This window comes from Thermobia domestica, chromosome 11 (genome assembly GCF_964235325.1).
Source record: "Thermobia domestica chromosome 11, izTheDome1.hap1.1, whole genome shotgun sequence".
In the NCBI taxonomy this organism is placed as follows: Eukaryota; Metazoa; Arthropoda; class Insecta; order Zygentoma; family Lepismatidae; genus Thermobia; species Thermobia domestica.
In genome coordinates this window covers 268,275,637-268,300,704 of record NC_137464.1, presented here as the reverse complement: position 1 = coordinate 268,300,704, position 25,068 = coordinate 268,275,637, and the positions used below count along the sequence as shown (strand labels likewise).

Sequence of the window (25,068 nt, the reverse complement as noted above, 5' to 3'; positions counted from 1 at the left end):
TTTGAAAAATATAACAGTTTAAATGAGTAACAGGCAGGGGCGGATACAGGACCGACTTCTGGGGGGGGCGGTGGGTTGTCATACTGCTACTTTTAAGGGCTCCAAACTTTGGGATGGGTTTTATTTATATATATATATATATATATATATATATATATATATATATATATATATATATATATATATATATATAATAAGAAAGCTTCCTCTACTGGGGAGGGGGGCGATTGCCCCGATCGCCCCCTGGATCCGCCCCTGGTAACAGGACATTTAGGGCCTAAATACATTTTCCATAAAGTTAAATTAATGTTCTTACAAACAATATGCAGAGTGCAGTAAGTTTTATAGTGAGGAAGAAAAATGTATAAGGTAGGATTAATAATTCAAAGCACATGAAAAATGCGAACTCCATTGTCGTTCCCTTTCACTACCACTTTTTTTCGGAGTGAGAAACATTAATATATGGCTACTTTAAGTTGTTTTCAAACATACATATATATATATATATATATATATATATATATATATATATATATATATATATATATATATATATATATAACATTTTCCGCCGTTTCGTTTTTCGACTTGGAAAGGGTGGGACATTATGTATCCCACTGATATTTTTACGTGCGACCTATATGTCCCAGTGGTAGTGACATGAATGATCATCTTGTATTTTCAATTATGATACGTATATTGTCAGAAAAACAATTGGATAGTATTTATGATTACAAATATTTTACATTTCGGCATCCTTTTTCAAATGACAGTACATGCAACCACTGCTTTATCACTAGCACATTGTTTCTCACTTTCATTGTTCACGTTTACTTCCACTACTGCCTATTTGATAATGTTCATAAGAATTCTGTGAACCATTAGCAGGCTTCTCTTTACTAGTGGAACATCGATTCATAGCAATAACATGCGGTAAATTACCACGGGTCCTCTGAGAATGCATCGTGGAACATATATGTCCCAGTGGTAGTGAAAGGGTTAATATATGAGTGCAGAAACAGAACACCTGTTTCAACTCTTCCTTCAGACCAAGTTCGTAAACAACAAGAACAAGCAAGACAGTCGCTACTTGTAATAATCAGTAGTTTTAGATATTTAGCTCGCAGTGGTCAAGCAATTAGTGGACATTTGCATAGTACGGATAATTTGATGTTACTCCTGGCTGAAAGAAAAATGGATGTGCCTGTTCTCAATCAATAGATTAATCAACGGGATAACTGGCTTAGTGCTTATTGAAAGAATGAAATTTTAAAGATTATGGGATATGCAATATAGAGAGACTTGGTAGCAGAAGTTAAAGAGTCTCCATTTTATGCAATCATAGCTGACTCCACGACTGATATTTCAAAGAAAGAACAGTTGTCTCTGTGTGCGCTGTTTTGACTCTGATTCATCAAATCCAACAAAATATTTATGGGAATGATCACCCCACATGGCACAAAATCGGAAACAGAATTCACGATCAAAGATATTGTAACTAAACTTAACCTGAATGCAGAAAATATACGCGAATAGTGTCATGATGGTGCAACTATTATGTCAGGACGAGTGAATGGTGTGCAGAAGATAATTTCGACTCAACATCCGAAAGCTGTATGAATTCATTGCAATAATCATGCATTAGATCTTCCATTGCAGAAAGTAGCACGAAAATGCGAATCTTTGAGTGATGTATGGGCCATAGTGAAAGACGTTTGAAACATCAACCTGGATTCTGCAAAACGATAGACAACATACGCCGACATTGTTCTTGAACCCTGTAAAACTATCAACGAAAGTAATCCTAAACATTTGCTGCCTCTTTGTCCTACTCGCTGGTGTGTTAGGCTAAAATCTCTAATCAGATTTCAATCTACTACAACCGAATTCAAATCACGTTGGAAAAAAATCATCAGTAATACAAGTGGTCCAAATGATGATCAAAAAGTAATTCTAAAAGGGTATTTGAAAAGAATGAACAAATTCGGAATGATATTTTTTCTGATAATCAGTATACGTGCTTTTGTACCTTGCGGACAACTGGCGAAAGTGCTTCAAAATTCTGAAGCTTCTGCTTTTGGAGCTAAAAGAGCAGCAGCAATTCTATCTAGAGGATACTCTGAGAAACCTACGAACGAACAGTGCATTTGAAAACATCTATAAAGAAGCAAAGGAAAATGCAGACAGACTACACTTAAAATTGCCCACTTCATCAAAATCAAACAGAACACCAATTAGGTTGGAGCAGACTGATAATCCTTCTATAGCAGCTACCCTAGAACCTGTATTAGATCTTCCAAAAATGTACTTCGAAATCATTGACTATTTGTTGAATGAAGTGCAGCGTCGTTTCAATCAGCCAGCCCTGAAACAACTCATAAAACTCTAGAAGATACTTTGTGAAGGAACTATATGTGCTGGGTGGGCCTCTCTGAAGAGATTATTTGAAGCCGGAATTGGTAGTTCACGCGTCGGATTTTAACCTGGATAGATTATGAGCTCAGCTCAGGCTGCTTCCACCTACTTTAATGGCGACTGAGTCTCTGACGACCACCAGAATATTAAAAAGTATTAGTGCTGAAACAACAACTGTTCGCAGCCTTCTCGACCAAGTTGTTCGTCTAGGGACTTTCGCTCTCACTATGCCAGCTTCTTGAGCATTTGCGAAAGATCATTTAGCTATTTGCGTCGTCTAAAGACATATTTGAGGACGTCCATGACGCAGGAAAGATTGGCTCATCTGCTGTTGTTGCATATGTGTAGCGACCAGACTTAGATTTAAACACCATTACAAGAGAATTCAAATCAAAGACAAGCGAAAGAAAAGATACTTTTGGTCAATTTTGAAAAGAAATAAATGTAGAATTACGTAAGTGAAAATGTTATGCGTTATATAACCAATTATTTAAATTACAAAATAGCACTTAAAATTCAATATAAATTTGAATTATTCCTTATTAATTGTGTCGTACTTTATTAGTTTGAAGTGAAGTAAATATAATGAGATTAGGAAGAAAGGTGAATGTAGTATCAAACTGGATATACTGAAGTAAGTGTTGTAAAAATACAAATAACTCTGGATAATTAGTGTTATTGAATTTTCTATATAAATTTTATGAAGTCTTTAGTGAAAATTCCATTTTTCTATTTCTGGCACGAAGTCAAGTTGGTAGAAAAATATATTTTCTTATTTTTTACTTGATTATGTATCCTGTTTTATAATGTTCAAGTTACTTTCTACTACAAAGTGCTACAAAGTTTGTTGTTCTAAATAGCAATTTCTAATATTACAGTGTACTGCAACACTAGAACTGGATTTTTAAAAATATAATTTTAATTTCCTCGTTTCCATGTGATTTAAGTAGCTTTAAGATTCTTTAATAGTGTCTGTGTGACTACGTCCAATACAATTAAAAATATGTACCAGTATATAAAATGGTAAAAATTGTACTTACAAATAATCATTGTGAGCAGTACAAATTTTACAATTTTATATGTTTTTAACTCTGATTTCAGTGATTGAAAATTTCTGCACTAGACCAAAATCCAGCACAAAACTGACACGGGATTAATTAATCTAAAGATGTAAACTAAGATGCCTCTCATCGATGGAAATTTCACTCTCACGAAACTATTTACAGCTTCTTTATATTATTATTATTATTATTAACCAATCAAATCAAATTATTGTTACATTACAAACATATATCCGTAATATATTACCTATGTTACATTCCCGTGTCTATTTTCAAGACAGCAGTTTGCCCCCCCAGCTGAAAAATACTTCCGACGCCACTGGTCACCACTGATTTACTGTTCTGCATAATTCCTACAATGTAATTTTCTCAGAAATGCTGAATGCTTAATTTTCTTAGAAATTCATATTTTGACAAAGAACAAATATAAACCTGCGATAAAATTGGGTATTCACTGACTGAATTCACTGTATGGAATATCTATGGACCAGTCCCACAAACTCCTCATCTCTCTCTGATTACTAAACATTAGAAAACGGGATGAATCAACCTGGTCACGGGACTAACTACCACTTTTACACAAAATAGCATTACTAGTGCGACCAAGTTGTATCATCTCGGTATCTTGCCTGATGGTTAGTAATCAGGAGATTGTAGCACTGGCATTGATAAGCTTCGGAATTTCTCTAGTAGTAGTATTTTTGGGATTAGGGCACAGTTAAAATCGTTTAAAACAAAATAGTTCTGAACGATTTATTTTTAAAAATCACGGATTTTTACTACATTTCCCAAGGCTTTAGTTAGTAATATAGGTCCATCAAACGCTGACATCCTTTTCCTTGGAATTCGCTAGTATCGCTAGTTAAGTCATAGCAGAAGGTTTCTACAGAGTTGCCAACGGCTAAGACCGTTAGGAAAAAAGATATACTAGAGACAAGTCCAGAAGGTAGTCGAGAGGAAGAATCATTATCGGTAGCAAGTACTAGGTGTAGAAAGAATTCAGTATCTTATTTTTCTCAAGCGATCTGGATACGAACAACAGGGAGAATGATTATTGCAGAAACAGGACCTGATAAAAATTTTGTTCTCTTCTTTTACTGTATATTAAACAAGACGGCTCGATATTAAGATTCTTTGAAAATAATAATAATAATACCAAATTATTTAATGGATGCTATGCATTTGTTCTGTCGCCATAATCAATGGAAATTAATTACTTAGTGTACGCATTATAATAACTAGGTGCGCAGACGTTCAACGCAAATGTCATGTTTTACTGTAGTGTATGCTATTTGTAATCAAGCATCTATATGACTTTCAACATTCAAGTGAATGAGAATGCTGACTCATTTTGCTTTTTTTCTGCTTCTTTGTTGAAAACAAAGATGATAACCAGATAAGGGACAGAGGTTAAAATGAACGTTCAGATGGTGAGGTCAATGCATGTACGATACAAATTTCGATGAATTAGATCTTGCTGTACTACAAACAAAAGAGCTGCCTGAAGCTTTTTACTTGGAACGCAGACTACTGCAACATACGGTATTCTGCAGTTGGTAACTCTGCTGTTTCGGTAGTAGTTTCACTTGTGGCGACTATCAACTAGGCTACTTGTGGCGATTCCGTTTGTCGACCTATAGCAGTATCACTCTGTGTGGGGGGGCCACTATGGGGGCCAAGAATTTGAGCAAGGGGGCCTGGCCCCCCTTGGCCCTCCCCTGGCTCCGCCACTGAGCTTTAACAATCTGATAGCTGACCTTATTGAATCTTATGACTCATAGACGAAAGGCAATACATGCTACAACACTTTGAAATTTAATCACAAGGTGATGTAATCTGACACTGGCAAAGTTATTGTTGATGCAATTTGATTCGCTGATCACTATCTATCATGCAATCTGATTGGTTGATCACTATCTTTCGTGCAATCTGATTGTCTGATGATTTTCAACTCTTTGCTGCATTCAAATGAAATGAAATGAAACCTTTGAGTTTTACGTCCCACGCTTATGCCGGTTAGGCTAAAGGAGACGGTGATGATGAGTAATGAATGAAATGGTGGAATGAAGAAAGTGGGAGGAAACGGGAGAACCCCGAGAAACCCACGCACACGGTGTTTGTCCACCACAAAGTTCACTTGGCGGGGGCTGGGATCGAACCCGAGACCCCAAGCACCAGAGGTGAACGCTCTACCACTGTCTTTGCTGCATTCAGTTAAAAGTTTTGTATAACATTTTTCGATTACTGTTTACAAATTTTGGTTACGTTTAACATTTTGCACTCACTGATAAATATAAGCAAAACCGTTTATTTGTTAATCGAATAGTTAAAAACCGGATAAAGTTTGACTATTAACCGTGAAACGTAAAATTATTTGTTTGAATTTTTTTATTTTTTTATGAAAAATTTTCATTTCAAAATTTTTGTTTGTTAATTTTTTCGTTGCAAAATTTTGTTTGAAATTTGTTTGGTTGAAAATTTTGTTTGGAATTTTTTTGTTTTAAACTTTTTCGTTACAAAATTTTGCTTGAAAAAATTTTGTTTAATTTTTTTTTAATTTTTCGTTTCCCAATTTTTGTTTGAATTTTTTTCAATATTTGTTTGAAAATTTTTTCGTTTAAAATTTTTGAAAATATTTTGTTTAACAATTTTTGTTTGAAAATTTTTTGTTTGAAATTTTTCTTTGTAAACTTTTTTTGAAATTTTTGTTTGGAAAATTTTGGTTTCCAATTTTTGTTTGTGCACTCATTGGTACAGAATCGTTTCGTAACTGTTTAGAACAAAAACCTCTGGCAACATTGTTTATCATGATGCAATAGTACACGTCAGAACATGGGGTTGTACTTGAAATGAAAAAAAAGAAATCATTGAAATCGTTCATTTTATTACACTGCACATACGCTAAAGATAAACTAGTGTGATAGTTCAAAATACATCGTATCGACAATATCCAGATCCTTTATCCAGTATGGATGTATGTGCAGTGCAATAAAATGATCCATTTCAATGATTTGTTTTTTTTTTCATTTCAAGCACAACCCCATGTTCTGACGTGTACTATTGAGGACTAGCTCAGGAGAGTAATGCTCCCGGAAGTAGGAACGAAAAACACAGTTCTGATTGGTTGGCGTTATCTATGTCTTGCCACGTTGCATTCAAATAGCAGAATCCAGATGATTGTCGTTGTCGGTCCTCGTGGCCGAGTGGGCTAGCGCTATATGCTAGTAACGAAAATCTCTTTCGGCGTGAGTTCAAACGCGGCCCGAGGAAAGTTTTTTTTAAACATTTTTTCTTACAATTTTATAACACTTTTAAAATTAAAATAATGCAAAAATAATACTCAAAAATGTGATTTACTTACTTTTGTGCAGATAAGTAGTAGTAGTAGGAGGAGGAGGAACGGGTTAGAAGCCCCGCAGGGCTCGTTTTGTTGTCCTTGTACTCCATGATATAAGGCTCGTTTTGTTCCCCTTGTACTAAATGATATAGATTTTGTGACCAACTTAAAACAACTGACTAGGATAGCGTGTAAAACAGCTGGCTAGAGTAGCGTGCGAAAAAACGTACTTCCGGGAGTATTACTCTCCCGAGCGGGTCGTTACTATTGCATCATGATAAACAGTGTTGCCAGAGGTTTCTGTTCTAAAAAGTTACGAAACGGTTCTCTACCAATGAATGCACAAACTTAAAAATTTGAAACCAAAATTTTCCAAAAAGTTTACAAAAAAAGTTTCAAACAAAAAATTTTCAAACAAAATTTTCAACTAAATAAATTCAAACAAAATTTTGAAATGAAAATTTTCATTAAAAAATAAAAAAAAATTTCAAACAAATAATTTTACGTTTCACGGTTAACAGTCAAAATTTATCCGGCTTTAACTATTCGATTAACAAATAAACGGTTTTGCTCATATTTATCAGTGAGTGCAAAATGTTAAACGAAACCAAAATTTGTAAACAATAATCGAGAAATGTTAAACAAAACTTAAAACTGAATGCAGCAAAGAGTTGAAAATCATCAGACAATCAGATTGCACGAAAGATAGTGATCAACCAATCAGATTGCATGATAGATAGTGATCAGCGAATCAAATTGCATCAACAATAACTTTGCCAGTGTCAGATTACATCACCTTGTGATTAAATTTCAAAGTGTTGTAGCATGTATTGCCTTTCGTCTATGAGTTATAAGATTCAATAAGGTCAGCTATCAGATTGTTAAAGCTCAAGGGCAAATCAACCACCACCAATGATCTTAGACTGAGCTTGACTAAAGTTCAAAGTATTGTTTCAAATTTCGCGCCTTCCGTTAAAATTCTGTTTATCACAATTCCCAAATTTAAAGAATGGTCCTACGTAGCTCTCGATACATCTGTCTTAAATTAACCATATCATTATATGTTCAATAAGGTCAATAATGTCAGTCAATTGTTTACCTTAACAGAACCAACTTTTTGTAGAAGTGTGTACTCAAACTTAAGAAGTACCACAACAAAGGAAATGAATCCCTGTATACTACCTCATCAAGGTCAATCACGTGGTACATCGTATTGCTTAGGTTTATATTTGGTCCATAGGCGGGAATAATCAAAACTAATGACGTAATTTCATTTTGACAATTTTCAAATTATCCTACAAAGTTTCAATGTACCAGTGTCCTGAACACCTAATCTCATCATAGTTCAATAACTGACCACGTGATTATACTCATATTTGACAATGATTTACCCAAAGAATGAGATACCACCCAATTCTAAGAACAATTACCAATTATTGATATGACAATAAGAAATGTACCCCTCCCAAAATTTAAGATTGGTACACAAATACACCTGTGTCTTATGAAAAAAGTAATAAATCCTGTACTCATTCAATGATAAAGCCGTATCAAAAGAGATAAAATAGGTCAATAACCTTTAAAATTTGAATAGTTGGCCATAAGAGGGACACCAACATTTTTCAAAGGGTCCTAGAAAACGTTTACCGAATTTTGTTATTTGATAATTCCCAAATTTAAAAGTGAACATAAACATATAAAAGTAATAAACCTCTGTACATACCCATATAACGTGCTAAATCCTTATCAAAGGGGGTCAATAACCTCCGAAATATGTTTTTGGCATTTTTTTACCCATGAAAGGGAGAGAGGTGGACCACCTAAATTTATAGTGATACATATTAAGGTCCTGTAGTATTATACCGAATGCTTAAATTATACAATTTCCAAAATTAAAGGGGTGGGCATGGTACTCCTCGCACATTTTTAAAGGGGTGCACCAATGTAACCATATCTTATGTGAAAGAATGGACCCCTATACGTATCCATATAATCATATAAGGTAATAGGAACTCATCCAAGGGGGTAAATTGGGCCAAAACAAAACACATGGTACAACGTACTGCCTACGTTTATATTTTGGCAATTTTGTACCTCTAAAAGGGAACGAGGTGAACCACCCAAGTTTATAGTAATCTATATTAGTGTCCTATACTATTATACCAAATGTTTAAATTGGAAAATTTCCAAAATTGAAGGGGTGGGCCAAGGTACTCCTCCCAAAAATTTAAAGGGGAGCATCTATATACCCATACCTTATGATAGGGAATGGACCAATATACATGACCATATAACCGTATAAGGTAATAGGACCACATCCAAAGGGATAAATTGGGCCAAAAACAAAATACGTGGTACAACGTACTGTTTACGTTTATATTTTGACAAATTTGTACCCATGAAAGGGAACGAGGTGGACCATCCAAATTAATCATGATATATATTAGGGTCCTTAACTATGATACCAAATGTTTAAATTGGGCAATTTCCAAAATTTAGGGGTGGGCCAATGTACCTCTCCCAAATTTTTAAAGGGGTGCATCAATATACATACAATTCCCTAGTATATTAAAAATTGCAAAAGTAAAACCAATATATAACAAAGGCGACAAATCAGCGCTTGAAAATTATAGGCCTATTTCGCTTCTCTCAATTTTCTCAAAAATCTTAGAAACCACAATGAGTGTCCGGCTAGCATCCTTTTCACTTAAACATGATCTAATAACATACGAGCAACATGGCTTCCTACAAGGGAAATCAACGGAAACCGCAATATATAACTTCGTGGAAAGTGTACATAAAAGTTTAGAAAGTAAGGAGAAATGTATAGGTGTTTTTCTGGATCTTTCGAATGCATTTGACTTAGTGTCACATAGAAATCTTCTCTCAAAGCTACAAGATTACGGAATAAGAGGCATTGCATCGAAATGGTTTCAATCGTATCTGAAAAATCGGCAGCAAGTAGTGGAAATTACATACAATAACAGGGATACAAACCATGCTACACACTACATATCAGAGAAACAAGAAATAAAATGTGGAGTGCCACAAGGATCTGTATTAGGGCCACTATTATTTTTGATAATATTAACGACCTACCAAGTAATATTGCTCCAGCAGAAGCATATGACGCTAATATTATAGTAAAAGGTAAAACAAATGAGGTTGTTGAAGGTAGTGCAAACGAAATCCTTTGTAAACTAACTCACTGGGTTAAAAAAAAAAAAGCTTTAATTAAATATTAAAAAGACACAAGCAATCAATTTTCATCACATGCACAGCCTAGGAACATTGTAATTCAAAATAACGAAATAGAATATGTAAACTCAACTAAGTTTTTAGGAATTTGAATAGATAAAAATCTCTCCTCGGATGTGCAAATAACTAAGCTTAGTAAAAAATTAAACCAAATATATTTCGCAATTAAAGTACTTAAAAATGTTTTAAGAGAGTCTACTTTAAAAACAATTTACTTTGGATTATTCCAATCGAATTTAACATATGGTATTATATTTTGGGGAAATACACACAAGGCCAAATTAATTTTTACGGTACAGAAACGAATAATAAGAATGATGGCAACTGCTAAACCAAAAGATCACTTCAAACCAATGTTTAAAAACTTCGTATACTTCCAGTACCCTGTTTATATATTTTAAATCTATTGCTATTTGTAAAGAGACACCTACAAGGTATCCTTACATGAGTAGAACAGCAACATGTTCATGATACAAGAAACAAAGAAAACTTTTCTATTGTAGAACACAGAACAGTATTATATGAAAAAGGGTGTAAATACGCTGGTATCATGCTTTACAATAAAGTTCCGAAAGAAATAAAAACTCAGGACTCTGTTGCTAAATTTAAAAAAGAACTCCAGAAATATTTATTACAACATTGCTTTTACTCGGTAGAGGAATACATAAACTGCTAAGTGAATAGAAATGTTACATGATGTACAGTAAATTAATGTCATTACTCGCTTTTAGCATTAGATATTTGTTGGGGGATATCTAAATACACTGTAAATAATAATTGCTAAATTTATTTTTAACAATGATATCATGTAAAATGTACAGTGTAATAAGATGTAAGAAGTAAGGCTTAATTATTAATCTAGTGTGTGTTATTTTCACTATTATTGTTTCTTTTACTTTTGTATTCATATATAAATGACGTGTCCACTTCATATGCATTGTATTACAGTGCTAAATGTATGAAAAAAGGACGAAATAAATACAATACAATACAATATATGTCTTATGAAAGGGAATGGAACCCTGTATACGCCCATATAACTATATAAGGTAATAACACCTCATCAAAGGGGATAAATTAGGTCAAAAACACCGAAATTTGACTTTTTGGCAATTTTTTACCCATGAAAGGGAACGAGGTGGACCCCCAATACTGATAGAGGTACATACTATGGTCCTAGGCTACCATACTCAATTTTTAGATTTGGCAATTTCCAAAATTTAAGAGGAGTGATCCTATGTACCCCTGCCAAAATTTAGGGGGTGGGCCAAGGTACCCCCGCCAAAATTTAGAGGGGGTGGTCCTAAGTACACCTAGGTTATTGACCCTGGGCCACGGTCATTGACCTTTGACCTATGACGTCACTAAAATTTTTGCTGACGGCTGCATATACGGGGCCCACTACTATTTGCATCTTGACCAGCTACCTTTGCCTGGCCTCCAAGAAGTTCCGATCTGTCAACACCAGACAAGGCTCTCTGGGGTTTCATAAAGCAACAAGTAAGAAACACTCCATATACACAACGCAGGAATTACGAGCAGCTGTGGAACACGCCTTCAGCCTCGTGACTCCGGAGAATATCCACAAAACATCTGCGAGAGCTTGGCGCAGAATTCAGACATGGATGGTAATCATACGATGTTTATAACTCTTAAGACTTCCAAGGTAACTGTATATAGACATTCTACCATAACTAACACTATACTGTTGAAAATAAAGGGGTTACGCCCACTTTCGTTCTACCCTGTACAAGAAAGGGTTTAATGATATACAAATTATGACAGTGCCCTCTTTGTTTATTTTTGGTGTGTAATGTGCAGTTAAAAAAGGAAGATAATTTTAACCATCGAAGTGATGCCCATTCCTATAATATTAGGCGTAAAGACACTTTAAACACATTATAGCCTAAGCTAGATTACCCACCACACAAAATGATTATAAGTGTACTAGTATGAAATTATTTAATTTACTACCACAAGTTTTACGTACAATGCCTTACGATACTTTTTAGAAAAATACCGTACTGTAAATCTTTCCTCATAAGAAATGCAGTATACAGTAATTCGTTATGTGAAGAGATTTGTTAAACGCAGAATATTAATATACATCCTGCCCCAATTGAATCGCCCTAGTTTCATTTCGTGGTGGAAAACTAATGAATGTGTATTTCTTACTTTTCCAGATATAATACAATAGAAGAAGCACCAAAGTTTTGTTAGAAATTAGTCGATTCCAAAAATCTCGCCAGGTGTGGTGGTGGCAGCAGGAAGAGTAAAATGGCGACCAACGCAGAAAAAGCGCAGGTGGTGTGATGGTATGCAGTACTTAGTTCAATTGTCGCAGTGCAACGACGATTCTGGCAGGTATACCAGAGAGAACCCCCTGATGCGAAAACAATTCGAGTATAGAAACAGAATTTTCTGCCGACTGGTTCAGTAGCTAAAAACCACGATGGTGGTCGAGAAAGTGTATTAGGAGGCTGGAGCTCGACCATCGCCTGGATATTCTTCGTGTGACTGGTGGGGCGCATGTTGAAGTGTTCTGACTTTCGTGATATTTATATACAAACTTAACCTGTACCTTTTTAGTACATTTTAGTTCATTTGGATATCTCAAATAGTGTGGGAGAAATACAGAAATGAAAATAGATAGAATTCCTCGGGACACCCTGTATAAGTAAAGCTTGTATCTATAGCCGGATTAAATTTGTAAAATCTTTGACAATACCAATTATAAGAAATGTTGATAAATGACAGTGAAGAAAATCTTACATTATCTAATCTAGTACGAAACGGTCACTGTTAGTTTGCAGCTCTGACTGGTACATACAAATTCATTCGTAGAAGCAAATAACATGGCTCTGTGAGGAAGAGAGGGGAGTAAGATTTCCTGTACATACACTACACTTACATTTTCTTTACATTTACACGTACATACATCCCCTTCTTTTTTATAACTTTCTTCTTTTTTCATTTTGCACTTCCCACTTTCCTCTATCTTTTTGCCCTGTTCAACTTGGCTTTCAGCCCTCTTTCAGTGTCTGAACTTCTTTCCCGATTTTGACCTTTTCCTGGCTTTGATCTTTTTCCCGATTGTGCCTTTTCTTTCCAATTGTGTCCTGTATTTTATTCAATTTTGTACCTGAATCACAAATCCTCCTGTGTGAGATACACATAAGACAAATTTGTAAATGTAGCACAAATGAATTTATTGCTGGAGCACCTACCTATTTGACCGATAATGGTCTCAAGACAAAACAAGACAAATAACTAACACGTAACGAAGGCGTGTTGTTTTCAAATACCAATTATACTTTATTTTATTAAGATCTAATCGTGACTCCAAGCATAAAGTAGCTTCTATGAACATTCTTGTAAGTCATTTCATTAACATTGGCAGCATAAAATAAATTGGAAGTATCAAACAGAGTTGCAAATTCGTATTAAGCGTGAAGTCATAATGGCAGGTGAGGCGTCTGTTAAACTGGAATTGGTGTGCAAAGAGGAAATCGAGAATAGTTTTCCTCAGGAAGATCCACTCGAAGGAAAAGAAAGGACATACGAACTGATGACCGACAACAAAGAATTAATATTTTCTACAACGGAAGGAGAGCAAACAAAGGAGAAGAATATAGCTTCGAGCATGAAATTGAATATTGATCCGGTGAAATCAGAACTTGCAGTTGAAGATCCTGCATTCGAAAGTAATATAGACATGCTAAGAAAAATAATGGTTGAAGAGACTTCCACGTCGTACTCTAATGACTACAAACAATTAACAACAAAAATTTTGAATTCAGTTGTGCCAGAAAGGTAATGTTAAATTTTCTATATAGTAATTGGTTCAGATTGATAACAGAGGTACTTGGGTTCGGAACTATTATAGGTAAGAAGCGATACGTCGCAGAAATAGTTAGGTATGCAGATACAGCTCACGTAAATTAATAATCCACAGTTTGGAAGTTGCACGCCACACATTGACTAGCTCTAGACAAAAACACAAGTGATCAATATCATCCATTCAAATATTATGGTAGGTCATCTCTCGATGAAGTGCTTTATTATTGGTGGTGCTGGTGTAGTTTTGCCGCACCACATTTTGGAAAATTTACAGGTGCAATTAATACTTCGCATCAAAATACATGTTTTAAGGAAGACAGTTTTTCACGTTTCAGAATTAAATAAAGTAATACCACAGTATAGTAGGTTTTCTAGTGTAAGGATATTAGTGTAAAATCATTAAAAGTGATTTATGACGGATTGAATAAGTGAGTGCGTATGAAAGATGACTATACTAGGTGCTATTTTCCACCGGCAATATATTTCTGTACAGTGTACAAAATCTGTACTTTATGTTTAGATATGCAGTGCTAGTAGTATAAAGCCATGACAAATGCTATTAGAACTCGTATCATTGCCAAAACCCACTTCTTTTCATTACGCTAGCTTACATGTATTCGACCATCACTGACGTGTCTGCTCCCTTCGAATACCACCGCGCTACTCCACGGGCCCACCAGCTTCGCCCTGCTTGAATCGGTTATATAGCATTCGTGCTTTTAAGTGGCCACCTAGCATTGATTGGTTTGTGTTTTTGCACTAGTTCTTATGCCACACATAACCTTATTCATACGAAAATCGTTAAAAAATTGCAAATTTTCAACAATTACTTCGACTGGCTCACTTGAATTTTATCTACGCAATATATTGCCCAGCGAAACCTTTTAGGAAAATTAGTCAAAGAACTATAATTTTTCAACAATTGTCTCTAGTGGAGCGCCGAAAGTGAACCAATACAGTATTGATTACACATTTCTCAGTATTTCTTGTACATATTTACAATATGTGTTCACTACGATAGTGTATCATATATAGTGGGTAAAAGAGCAGGCACAATAACTGAAGGGGATCTGAAATTCAACCGTGAAATCTGTTATACTCGAACAAAAAATACGGACTTTGTAATTTTTCCCACGATTTACCACGAATGCGACCAGCCGCACTTTCCTGAGGTGTTACCAAAGCATTAACAAAACACAATATAAGAGAGAGAATTCTAACTAAAAGTGGGTGTATATTTATTGTAAGGATCCATACATAAATTCGTTGCATATTTGCTTCTTTTTCAGAATGTCGAGTTCAGGTATTTTCAACATTCAATTTTGGGGTGTGAACTTGAATTCCTGCACTTTGTGGTGATCAAACACTGTGCTCGTGGGTTTTCTCGGGGTTCTCCCGTTTCCCCCCACTTTCTTCATTCCACCACTTCACTCATTTCTCATAATCACGTCTCCTTTAGCCTAATCGGCATAATCGTGGGACGTAAAACTGGAAGACTTCATTTTGAATTCCTGCGTATACAAGGTGACCAGAACTTTTACTTTCAAACACGGGACGCATACGAATCGCCGACGCTGAGGGGGGGGGGAAGCATTCCACATTGCATTTTGAGACTCAGCAGTGTTTTTTTTACAAAATACACAAGTAAAAATGATAACACAGCATTTCTAGCTGAAGTACTACTCAAAGCACAGAACACTCAATTCCCATTTGAATATTCAGAGTTTCCAGACACAGCTGAACCTTCCCAATGAGTGTTGGTACGGAAGGGTGTAGAATTTACATTGACCATTTATATTTTGAATAATAATTACGGGACACCTGGGTCATTTTTGCTTAAAAACGGGACATTTAGGCGTCCCGTTTGAGAATCAGAAAAAAACTAGACAACGGTTAAAACTAAGGGACTGTCCCGGCTAAAACGGATGTCTGGTCACCTTGTGCATATAGCTTCACTTTAGAGAGGAGGGGCTTCAGTGTACGTACACGATAAAAACTTGTGCAAAAGGCACTAAGTAACGTATGCTAGGTGGACTCTAGGAAAGCACAAATGATATACGAGTTAGGATAGAATCGCTTCGTGTAGGCTGGAGCAAAGGTGCAGGGACGTGTCGGTTGGCGAGGAGCATAACCGAAATTGCGTATACACATAAACTATGATAAAGCAAAACACTATATACGGCATAAAATTACAAATATATTCCGTGTTGAATTATGTGAACTCTTTCTTTGCATATGTATGTTACTCAGTTTTACTAGTTTTTATAATACTAAAGGGTAATAACAATGAGAAATTTGTTTGATCTATAATAATATATGAGAGTGGTAGTTCTTGTAATTGTGTTAATAAATGTAGATATTGGAAGAGGCCTGTCATTCAGTTCCAGTTTTATTTCTTAGGGTATGAGCTGTCAACACTACTTGTAATTGAGTAGGAAGGAGAAACTGCTGACCAGATTCACAAGATAACTTCTCAACTCGAAACAATTTACATGCATAATCACGTTGAGAAAAGGGTGATTTTCGCACTTATCTCCTTCAATTACGGTCGACGACGTAACATTGTCACAAGTACAAAATTGTTATAGCCTTCTTTTGTTTCTTTGTCATTATAGTAACAGTTTCTGCTAAGTGTAATTGCAACAAATTCTCACAATTACTAACTTTTGGCCACAAAAATTAATGATATAATACACAAATATCTTCAGTGACTTCGTACCTCCACTGTGACTTATGAGTGTTCGTGCCGCTGATTTTGTTTTCTTGTCCCAATCTAGCCGCAGCCTCATTCGCATTGGCTGATCAGATCACGTGACAATAAACTTTTCCTTCCTCTTTCAGTGTATCCGTCTTACGGCAACACGTCATTGAATAAATTGAGTTCTCATGCATATTGTGTGTTACCTAAATTGATATGATTTATACATGTAAAGTTAGAATAAAAGTTTTATAGTTAGAATTTTTATTGAAACAAGGAAAAAGACAGCTTGCTATTAGCATTTATCAAGTTGATATGATTTATGTATCTAGACGTAGCTCTTTATAAATTTACTAACACTTCAGCATTTTTATTGAAACAAGGGAAAAGGCACCACGACATTAACGCTTCAAGATTATATCTCTCTCTTTACAAACGGAGAGTCATGTGTAAGAAACTTATTTATAAAGGCGGCCAAGTACGTAAATGGTATATATATTAACAAAGAAACAGCACTGCAAAGATTGTGCCATAAGCATAATATACATATCCACAATGGCGAACATCACTTTTCCCACAGTATTGCACAAATCTTGAAGCGAACCTCATTTAGCGGTTCAAGTCATTGTTGCATTAGGCAATGAATTTGCGACGTCGCTAGGCATATAGGAAATAATACCAGTAGTAATCCAAAAGTTGGCCCAGTGAGAGCACCATTTAAAATTAACACATTCAAAGTATTTTCAGGGATTAGGGAATAAACACATTGTGGTTTATTATAATTCCTCCCTCCGTGTTCGAAATACGATTGTTGAAGGTACTAAGAATGTATTTTATGACAAATGGAACGTGTATGTAGTGATAAGTGCTAGGGCCATATTCTTGACCTGTATGTCAGACTCTTCTTTTGTTGGCGCATGAGATACTCCACTTCGAACAGTAGCTAAAATTCAAGGATGCACCAAAAACAATTCAACTCCTTCGTGCCTAAGCGATTAGCGTATGAGCCTTTGGCGTGGGAGATCCAGGTTCGATTCCCAGCGGAGCTCGTGTGCTTTGGATTCCACGTTAATCAGTAGGTCTACGTCTCGTATAGCCTTGCTGCTGAACGGGACATTAAACTCAAAATCACTCAACGCAAAAATAGTTTTTAAAAAATTATATTTTGTTTTATTAATTATTTCCTAGTGCCTTCTAGATTCCGCCACAGGTTTATAATATAGCTGAACTTATATACGATAAACAAAATGCGTACACACTTATGATATAAAATACGTAGAAAGTAATATAATTATTAGAACTATTGCTTGTGGGAAAACATGCACAAATCTGTACTAAGTAGTCACTACAAACAAATTTTCTATCCCGGTTCAGAGCAGGGCTCAGCAGATGAGCCAGAGAAAAGGTGCGTCCGTAGGGAGGAGGCGCGAAGCTGTGGTTCACGCTACATGCAAGTTTTGTATTAGTATATACATCACATTTTTACGTAACACTGGTGTCTACAAATGACATACGTTTTCCATTTTCATAACTAAGTTTCTCAGATTATATTGCCTATTTGAGTTAATTTACTTTTAAGTTTTAATACAAACTTGTAGCTAAAGTTTCGATAACAATTTAACCTTGGAACTGCCTAAATAATTGTCTGGAGAACTATTTTAAAAATATATAAATTTGAGTTAAAATATTTAATTCATATCCTCTGAAGTCCATTTGTCTAATATTCCGCGAATGGCAGAAAGTATAAGATGGAAAAATCAATTTTCTACATTACATTCTATATAGCAGGTTATGGATCTTTTACTAACGCTTCAGTTTTCATTTTCTTCCTTCACTTTCATTTTTTTATTTTTAAATACAGTCTGTATAGCAGGAAACCGATCTTTCTAAATATAATGGTGCTTAGAGCTTATGCAAATTATTCAAATTTATCTTCAAAATAGCTTCCGTTACTATTAATGCATTAGGATACAACAATTGTATTGTTCTTGGTGAAAATTTCCCTGGTGAGAAGCGCCAAACAACTAGGAGTATTGTCATGGTGCAGCCTCCGTTTCATTTTTGCAAGCTTCCTATCTCTTCTTCCTCAAGCCTCCTTCAAAGACCTCACCATTTCTGAACAAATACTCTTTATTGATAATGTACTTAGAAGTGCAAGGGTTCGAGAGAAACTGGATTTCTTTGAGTATTTCAATTTCAATGTAAAAGTAACACTATGTTCCTACTTTCATAACCCAATATAACGTAGAGCGTTTTTTAGGTCGAACTATTTTGTAAATCCATTAGAGTAATGATCAACAACAAAAATATTTTATTAAAAGTTTATGGTGGTGCCAAAATTGTTCTGAAAATTTAGTAGACTTACAGAAAAAAAAAACTGCCATTCAAAAAAGCCGGCATTTTTGCTTCTAGGTTACATAAGGAAGAGCATTGTTCTCAACTTTTAGAGACAATTTTTAACGCAGTATTCCGGTTGGAACCCAAACCCGGACTTCTTGGTGGTCAACGACCAGATAAAGATGAGAAGGAAATAATTTTTTCTGTTACCATTTGGAGGGAGCAGATGGGACATATTCCTCCATAAAACCCTATGGTTCGGCTCTTTGGTCTGGCCTAGAAGGAGTTGAGCAATTGCAACAAAATTTTCAGGATTAATAGCTCTTCCGCTTACGATAAAAATGAGAGAAAAATAATATATTCTGTTTCCACATACACAGGAGGGACGGGTGTCTTGACCCTTAAAGTTATTGAAATGATACAAAATTTACAGATTTTAATTCAAGTAGTGTCCTGGGAACAGAAAACATTGTTTTCTTTTTCTTTTTGGAGGGAGCAGAGGGGCATATTCCTTCATAAAATCCTATGGTTCGTCTCTTGGCTCTAGCCTAGAAGAAGTTGAGCGAATGGAATGAAACTTTCAATAGTCACGAAAAAAGAAAATTTTCCGTCTCTACATACAAATGAGGGACGATGGCATGATCCACAAACATGGTCCAAATGGAACAAGAGCCGAACCATAGGATTTTATGGAGGAATATGCCCCCTCTGATCTCTCCAAATGGAAATTAAGAAAAAAATAATTATTATTCCTGCTTTCACTACGTTTCACAGATTAAAATTTGTAAGTTTCTTGCCATTTGGACATTTTGTTACGCCCAGGCCCCCGTATCCCTTTGTATGTGTGAATGGAAAGAGTGTTTTCGCGTTTTTATGGTAAGCTAAAGAGCTATGAATCCTCAAGTTTATTTCCAATTGCTCAACTTTTTCTAGGCTATGCTCAAGGGCCGAACCCTTATACCAGTACGCCATTTTACAGTTGATAATCTCAAATAATACAGGGCAAGATTCGGTAAAGTATCATCAGACCCATTTTGCTATCAACTATCCTGGCATTCGGCTGGTAAGAAACGTGAACACAATTTTTAGCTACATTCTGCGTGGAAACAATTGTAATTTTTTTCCTCAAGTAGATTCTATAGGGGAATCGCTGGTCTACCAGCAGACTTTCGTTTCAGTAAAACCAGTCTAATTATTCAGTACCATTTAATAATACATCTTCAGATAAAAAAAAAGTATAATAGAGGGCAGTTATAATTGATTTTAATTAACAGACGTGGAAAGAAATGTACAACAAACTAAAAGAGTGCGTTAGGAAAATATGTTCAAGCGAAAATAATATTCTTCAAGCTCAGCCCCACCAGTATTAAGTATACAATAGGTGTAATGAAACTATTGACAATGTGAAACCAGTAATCGCAGCAATAATGTAATAAAATTCCTCGTAACACCAATGCCAAGTAGATTGGAGATTATTCAATGCAATTGATAACAAAAGACATACAATACCTTTTAACATATAACAAACAACGAGGATAGAAGGATTACAGAATTGCGGCAGATGTTAACTTCTGATTCTGTAAATATTGATCGACAGTCTATTTTATAGCATTTATCTGCTCCCTCGCCTTGTATTGTTTGTGTATCGTAGAAAATGTATTACTCTCCATGCGAATCACACACCGTCTTGTTTTAATATTCTCTTATCAGCATACACTTTCAACCAGCCTTATGGATCATGATCCAAGAAGGATACAATAAAAAACATGGCGAAAAGAAGGTTGACACGTGATCACATCATCCAATGAAAATGAGTCTTGGCTAGACGAGGGCAGGAATTAAAAATATGCGTTCGTGCCGAAGTGTAAAGTACTGTCAAGTACACCTTCGTATGCACTCGAGTTAAGTCTGATATCGTTATATGAATATAGGTACTATTTGACCTTGTTTGGAGAGTAGGAATGGTATGGAAACCCGTAGATAGTTCCCGGTTGCATATTTCTACAAGATTTCATGTAATAGCACAATAGTATCAGATCAGTTTATTACGGAATATGACGTATGAGTGCTTGGAAAAGCCTCACATTTAAGATACAATAACAAATATAATACAAAAAAGGTATATTTCCATTGCTGCCGTATTTTAAAGTGTTCCCATTTCTTTTGTTTTTTTTTTTTACTGATATTTCGATTTCCATTTTCTTGTCTATTGAATTTGTTACAGGTGCAATAAATATACTTCTTCCATAGAAGTTAATATGTGTTTTACACAAAAGGAAATAATTTCTCATTCAGATCAGAAATCTCATAAATCCAAGGAATTTTACAAGGGATTTACTCAATCAAGACATATGTTAATACATCCAGGTGAAAAATCTTACAGCTGCGAAGATTGTGGTAAAGGGTTTACGGGACAATCAAGATTGGCAAAACACATGTTCTTACATACAGGTGAAAGAACTCACTCATGTGAAGCCTGCGGAAAGGGATTTACTGAAAAGTCAAATTTGCAAAGGCACATGTTAATACATACAGGTGAAAAACCTCATCTCTGCCCTGTCTGTGGAAAAAGATTTAATCATACTTCAAATTTGGTAAAACACAAGTTAATACATACGGGTGCAAAACCTCATAAGTGTCAACATTGCGAAAGCCGATTTAGTCAAAAATCAGCTTTGGAAAAACACGTATTTTCACATACAGGTGAAAAACCTTACAGTTGTGGTGACTGTGGTAAGGGGTTTACACGCAAATCAAGTTTGGCAAAACACATGTTCTTACATACAGGTAAAAGAACTCTCATATGTGAAGACGGCGGAAAGGGATTTACTGAAAAGTCAAGTTTGCAAAGGCACGTGTTAATACATGCTGGCGATAAATCACACACTTGCGATAGGTGTGAAAAGGGCTTTAATAAAAGATCATATTTGACAAAGCACACGTTGATACATACAGGTGTAAAGGCACATATGTGTGAAAAGTGTGGAAAGAGATTTACTCAAAAATCACCTTTGACAAGACACATGTTAATACATTCAGGTGAAAAGCCGCACAAATGCGAGAAATGTGGAAAGGTGTTTACTGATAAATCAAGTTTAAGTAGACACATCTTTAGTCATACAGGTGAAAAGCCACACACATGCAAAACGTGTGGCAAAGCATTTATTGAAAAGTCAGCTTTGAGAAGACACATGTTAATACATAGCGGTGATAAACCTCACGCATGCCAAGAGTGTGGAAAGGCATTTCGTGTAAGTTCAAATTTAAAACGACACATGTTAACACACAAACGTAAAAAAACGGCACGTGCAGCGATTGTAGAAAGCGATTTACTGATAAATTAGAATTGGCAAAACATGTTAATACATACACGTGTAAAATGTCATACATGAATATATAATTCAAATTGAACAACATAGGTGAAAGACATACGTGCCAAGATTCTAAAAGGCTATTTACTCTTTTCAGTACCTGTGCACATTAAATTCGTAGCATTTTTTTAACAGGTTACTTCGTTTATGTTCATTATCTTTTAGCATCGAGGATAACTACGTTTTTTGCTGAATTAATTTTGCCTGCATTTGCTGCCTCCAATGGTCTATTATGCAACTACAATTAGCTTTTGACAACATGTTTGAAAGCATTAATCTTTTGTCCGGCAAACTTTTTCTGCTTTGTTTTGTTGGAACGTCTAAGCATTTTTTTACTAATAAAAAAAATATTAAGTTTTGTTCAGAAAGTATTTTTTTTATATACAAATATATTCATATGGTCGTTCAGAAAATCCTGCAGTAACAGTGTAATTTTGTTCTTCACGAACATGTATTAAATACTCAAATGTGTTGTAGTTTTTCCTTATTATATCCTGTAGTATTTTTCATAGATAGATTTCAATTGTTCATTTCTTCAGCATGAATTTTTAAATTTTAATAATTATGTCCGTGTAACTTACGAAAATATAACACGAGTGTTATCTAATAATTTATTAGTATTAGAAAATGTGTAACAAAGGCAAAATACTAATTTGGAAGCCTAGTGTTTTTCGCCTTTCTAGTCAATGCTATATATATTCTTTAGATGGGAAATGAGGGAAATTCACTTCTAATTAACCAAGTGGTGCAACCACGAAGAGTTAAGAGGATTCAATGGTGCAATAAGATTCCAAGATGATCTTATTTTCTTATTCTTACCTCATATTTTACACCGAACGGTTTGAAATTCTAGTGTTTTCCAAACCAAAATGTATTTTCGCAACTGTTTTATTATTTGCCTTCATTGATGAGATATCTAGTGGTTCTGATTTATCAAAATATCACACAATAATTTACATCACATACTATTCACTTCTTTCAGGACCTAGTAGCCGAAAAAAAAAGATAAATATGTAAACGGTAGGGTTAGGCGTGGGGATTCCTATAGTAGTGCGTTCTGCCAGCCCCTTATTAACGTCAGATACTGATATCAGGAAGTACCTAAAAGGGTATTGTGTTGAAGCTTGCAGCAAAGATGATGTTATGGTAAATTGGTTCGATAATGTCCTGGCTTCCAACTCTCTCGGCATTTATAATGTTGATAAAGTGAAACGCTACCATAAGACTGATGGAGAAAATGTATATACTTGTGAGGAAGGCAGAATTCGTGGAAATTTATAATAGTTGCCTGGGAGGTGTCAACGAAATGGACCACTTGATCAGTTTGTATAGAAGTTCAATTTGAAAGAATGTGAGAAGGAATTTGTCAAAGTTTAAGACAAATGTTAACATACAAATGAGAAACGTTCCAAGACTGCGGAAGTCATTTAGCCGAAGTTCCTCGTGTAGCAGCACACAGTTAACACAGATCAGAAGCATACCTGGCAAGAATGTGGGAAAGGATGTACTCACATCTCAATTTTTCAATATATATTAGAGTATCATGTGCAGAATCCTCGTACGTGCCAATAGCTCGAGAAATGATGGTCAAAATTCAAATTTTGCAACATAGTGTTAACATATACAGCTGAGAAAATTCATACATGTCAAGTATGTGGAAGGGAATTTGGTCTAAGGTTAAAATATGGCAATACATATGTTAACAGGTACAAAAGATGCAAAAACATGTGTCAAGAGCGTAAGAAGAGAATGAGTGGAAGCTAATATGTACGAACACATATAGCACATAAAGGTAGGAGGCCATAGAAGTGTGAAGAATGCAGAAAGAGACTTAATGAAAAGTATAGGTTCTCGAGACTCATGTTAGAACATAGGGGCGAGGATGCTAGGAACCAATATACATATAGACTACAATTACGAGACCGTGTGTTTACACAGATGAAAATCCTCGTCTGTCTTAGTGGTGGGAAGAAATTTAGTTAAAAATCATAACTCACAAGATACTTGAAACCGAATGAGACAGTGGATTTTGTAATAAAATAAATTTCAGAAAACATTTGTATTCATATATGTAGACATATACAGGTAAATATCTATATATATCTTACATATAATTACCTTCATTGTGCAAACATTTCATTCTAACATCACAGAAGTCTGTCAAAAAGTTACTGATGGCAATATCTCCTTGATAGTTGCTTAATATCGTGTAAGCTGTTTACGTATTTCTTCGTTTCATGCTGGTGTCTATAGAAGAAAGACTAATTTCTCCTAGCAACTTATTTATAATAAATCATCTCGGGCTATCAGCCAGGTGAAAATATTGACATCCTTCATTTCCAATACAGACATCGCGTTCATCTCCAGACATTGTAATGAACAGACCGGAGACATGAGTATATATATTTGACACAGGGTCTTAATGAAATATACCGACAAACTGTAAGAGGTGATTCCACACATCAAAATAAGAGAAGTAGTTCATATGGACCTATGATGAAAAGTGCATAGTTTCAGAGCTAGGGCTGTCCAAAATTACGGAAAAGCCAAATTTCAACAGGCCCTATTTCGAATTTCAGAAACTGTGGTTTTGTGGTCCTTATCAGCGTAAAGAAAATCACACATATGCAACAACAATGTATATTTCATTAATTTTCTGTTGGTGTACAGAGTATTCCATACATGGTGAAATTCCCAGACATGCCATCAACCTAATTTCGAGATATGCTCTGACTTTATGATTGGCCTAAA

At 35.2% G+C, this 25,068-nt stretch overlaps 2 protein-coding genes across 2 annotated transcripts in view; both read left to right on the top strand.

The window, feature by feature from the left end:
• Nucleotides 1–13,033, top strand: part of LOC145665078 (uncharacterized) — a 186,071-nt gene extending 173,038 nt beyond the window's left edge. The window contains exon 3 of the mRNA XM_081732347.1: nt 12,255–13,033. Within this exon, the coding sequence (XP_081588473.1) occupies nt 12,255–12,291 (37 nt within the window). The 3' untranslated portion in view covers nt 12,292–13,033. The remainder of the gene's footprint in view (nt 1–12,254) is intronic.
• A 276-nt stretch (nt 13,034–13,309) lies between these two features.
• On the top strand, nt 13,310–22,685 carry LOC145665077 (uncharacterized). Its single transcript, XM_081732344.1, has 2 exons — nt 13,310–13,884; nt 21,171–22,685. The coding sequence occupies exons 1-2, from the start codon at nt 13,532–13,534 to the stop codon at nt 22,288–22,290; spliced, it is 1,473 nt and encodes a 490-aa protein (XP_081588470.1). The 5' UTR covers nt 13,310–13,531; the 3' UTR covers nt 22,291–22,685.
• The last annotated feature ends 2,383 nt before the right edge of the window (nt 22,686–25,068 follow it).

Bases quoted from the DNA above. Each gene is read 5' to 3' on its own strand.
- LOC145665077 (XM_081732344.1), top strand. From the start codon at position 13,532: ATGGCAGGTGAGGCGTCTGTTAAACTGGAATTGGTGTGCAAAGAGGAA. The intron at 13,885-21,170 runs GTAATGTTAAAT...AATTTGTTACAG, and splicing joins AATTCAGTTGTGCCAGAAAG to GTGCAATAAATATACTTCTT.